The 2,905-nt window shown below is 40.1% G+C and overlaps 2 protein-coding genes across 2 annotated transcripts; both read left to right on the top strand.

Annotated features, from left to right (window-relative positions):
- Nucleotides 1–511: 511 nt before the first annotated feature.
- On the top strand, nt 512–1,168 carry LOC124542488 (craniofacial development protein 2-like). The gene has a single exon (XM_047120431.1). It carries the CDS (start codon nt 512–514, stop codon nt 1,166–1,168), a length of 657 nt encoding a protein of 218 aa, XP_046976387.1.
- Nucleotides 1,169–1,255: 87 nt separating this feature from the next.
- Nucleotides 1,256–1,858, top strand: LOC124542487. Its single transcript, XM_047120430.1, has one exon. It carries the CDS (start codon nt 1,256–1,258, stop codon nt 1,856–1,858), a length of 603 nt encoding a protein of 200 aa, XP_046976386.1.
- Nucleotides 1,859–2,905: the final 1,047 nt, after the last annotated feature.

Below are 2,905 nucleotides of genomic sequence, written 5' to 3'. Positions count from 1 at the left end.
TTGACTTACATTTGGAATATGTCTAGAAAATTTAATAATTCATTTTTACCGCAAAACAATAATAGTATACCCGATTGGACCTACTCATTTCTTAAAAAGTTTACTCCTGATACTGTCGAGTCATCCTTGTGTATAGACAATCATTTGGATAATAGTAAAAATAGAGACTTTCTTATTAAACCCTTTACTGATCAAGAATTAGATTCAGCAATAAATTCTCGAAGAGATACAGCTTTTGGACTTGACGGTATTCCATATAAGATGTTAAAACATTTAAAAGAAAGTAGTAAATATGTTGTTTTAAAGACATTAAATTCCTTGTGGAAATATAATTTAATTCCGAGCGAATGGAAAACTCACTGTTTGATACCTGTTTTAAAACCGAATAAAAATATTAATTGTTCCGATTCATATAGACCGATTGCTCTTACTTCTTTTATGGCTAAAATTTTTGAACAACTTATTAAGCAACGATTAGACATTGAGGTGTGCGAGTTGGAATGTAGGCACGATGTCTGGAAGAGGAAGAGAGCTAGCAGATGTTTTGAAAAAACGACGGATAAATTCAGCGTGCCTGCAAGAGACAAAGTGGAAGGGTGCAAGGGCTAGAGAAATAGGAGAAGGATATAAGTTATTCTATTGTGGAAGTGATGGCAAGAGAAATGGTGTGGGTATAGTTTTAGATAGTAGGCTGAAAGAATGTGTGGTGGATGTAAAAAGAATGAATGATAAACTGATAGCGATTAAATTAATTGTGGACGGCGTGACACTGAATTTATTAAGTGTCTACGCACCACAGTCAGGCTGTGAGGAGAGCGTGAAAGAAAAGTTCTGGGAGGACTTTGATTGTCTGCTGATGGATTTACAGGATAGCGAGGAAGTATACGTGGGTGGTGACTTTAATGGCCATGTAGGAAGAGAGAGTGATGGATATGAGAGAGTGCATGGTGGGTTGGGATTTGGGAACCGGAACGCTGACGGCGAGGCACTTTTACAAGCTGCCTGTGCCTTCGACTTGGCTATAAGAAATACGTGGCTTAAGAAAAAAGAGGAACACATAATAACTTACAAGAGTGGCCACCGCGCGACACAGATAGACTATTTCCTAGTGAGGCGGAGGAGTCTATGCTGTGTCAAAACTGTCAAGTGCTGCCAGGCGAAGCATTAGTCACCCAACACAGACTTATCCTAATGGATGTTAAATTAAGTGTCTCGCCCAAAAACACGGCGAATACGGCCCCCTCCTACAGACACGATGGCGTATGTTGATGATGATGAGAATGATGAATGTGCTTGTAGATTTAGGAACCAAATAGTGGAGAAAGTTATACAAATTAGTGATATGAAAGAGACACTGGCGAATGAACGTTGGAATGAGATAGCTGGATATATAAGGAAGGTCGCAAAAGATGTGTTTGAAGAGTCGAAAGGAAAGGGTTTAATAGATAGGGATACGTGGTGGTGGAATGACGAAGTGCAAAATGTACTGAAAGAGAAGAAAGTGGCATTTAAAGAATGGCAGGTTGTAAAAAATGTGAATGCAAGTCTGAAATATGAAAAAAAGGAAGTTTATAGGGAATTTAAGAGGAAAGCAAAGAAGGCGGTAGCGGTTGCCAGAGCGAAGGGACAGGAGAGGTTATACAATTCACTGAATAACCCCAGAGGCCAGAAGGATCTCTACCGAATAACGAAAGAAAGAGAAAGACGATCGAGAGATATAACATATATCAAATGCATGAAAGAGGAGGCTGGTAAAGTTTTATGTAAAGATGAGGAAATAAAAGAACGATGGAAGGTCTATTTTGAAAAGCTTATGAATGAAAAAAATGACTGGAATAAGAGAAATAAGCATGGATGAGGTAATGACGGCAGTCAAAAGCATGAAAAATGAGAAGGCTTTGGGTCCAGATGATATACCAGTTGAAGTATGGAAGATATTAAAGAGTGAAGGATGTATGTGGTTGTTTTAATTCTTCAATAAGTTGTTGCACGAAGAAACCATCCCACAAGAATGGTGCAGTAGTTCACTAGTGCCCATCTTCAAAAATAAAGGGGATGTACAGGATTGTAACAACTATAGAGGGATTAAGCTCATATCACATACTATGAAAGTATGGGAGAAGGTAATAGAGAGAAGATTGCGAGAAGAGAGTGAAATTACCGAAAATCAGTTTGGGTTTATGCCAGGTCGAGGGAAAATGGAAGTTATCTTTGCACTCCACCAATTGTGCGAGAAGTACAGACGTGCTCACAAGAACCTGCACATGGTGTTCATTGATCTCGAAAAAGCGTATGATAGGGTGCCTCGTGAGGTGTTATGGTGGGCATTGAAAGAGAAAGGTTTGCCTCGGAAGTATGTGAAGTTAGAATCGCGTATATTAATTATTTTTAAACATCCCGACGTTTCGAGCACTTTGCAGTGTTCGTGGTCACGGGTAGACTACCCGTGACCACGAACACTGCAAAGTGCTGATGGGATGTTTAAAAATAATTAATATACGCGATTCATCCGTTATAATTAGTTTTATTTAAATGTGTAATAATCGCGAAAATTTAAGACAACATTATATGTGAAGTTAGTCCGTGCTATGTACAAGGGATCTTGTACCTACGTCCGATCGTCTGCCGGTAACACAGATCGGTTCAATGTGGCTGTAGGTTTGCACCAAGGGTCGGCTCTAAGTCCTTACCTCTTCCTGCTGGTTATGGACGCTCTAACGGCGGACATACAGGAGGAGGTACCCTGGTGTATGCTTTTCGCCGACGACATTGTACTGGTTGGTGAAGATGGACCTGAGATCCAGAGTAGATTGGAGGATTGGCAACGAAAACTGGATATATATAGCGCTTGATGGCGCAACTCTTCCGGTTTGCTCCGACTTCCGGTATCTCGGTTCACTCATCC

The sequence above is a fragment of the Vanessa cardui genome, chromosome W (genome assembly GCF_905220365.1).
Source record: "Vanessa cardui chromosome W, ilVanCard2.1, whole genome shotgun sequence".
Classification (NCBI taxonomy): domain Eukaryota; kingdom Metazoa; phylum Arthropoda; class Insecta; order Lepidoptera; family Nymphalidae; genus Vanessa; species Vanessa cardui.
This window is presented reverse-complemented; position numbering and strand designations above follow the sequence as displayed.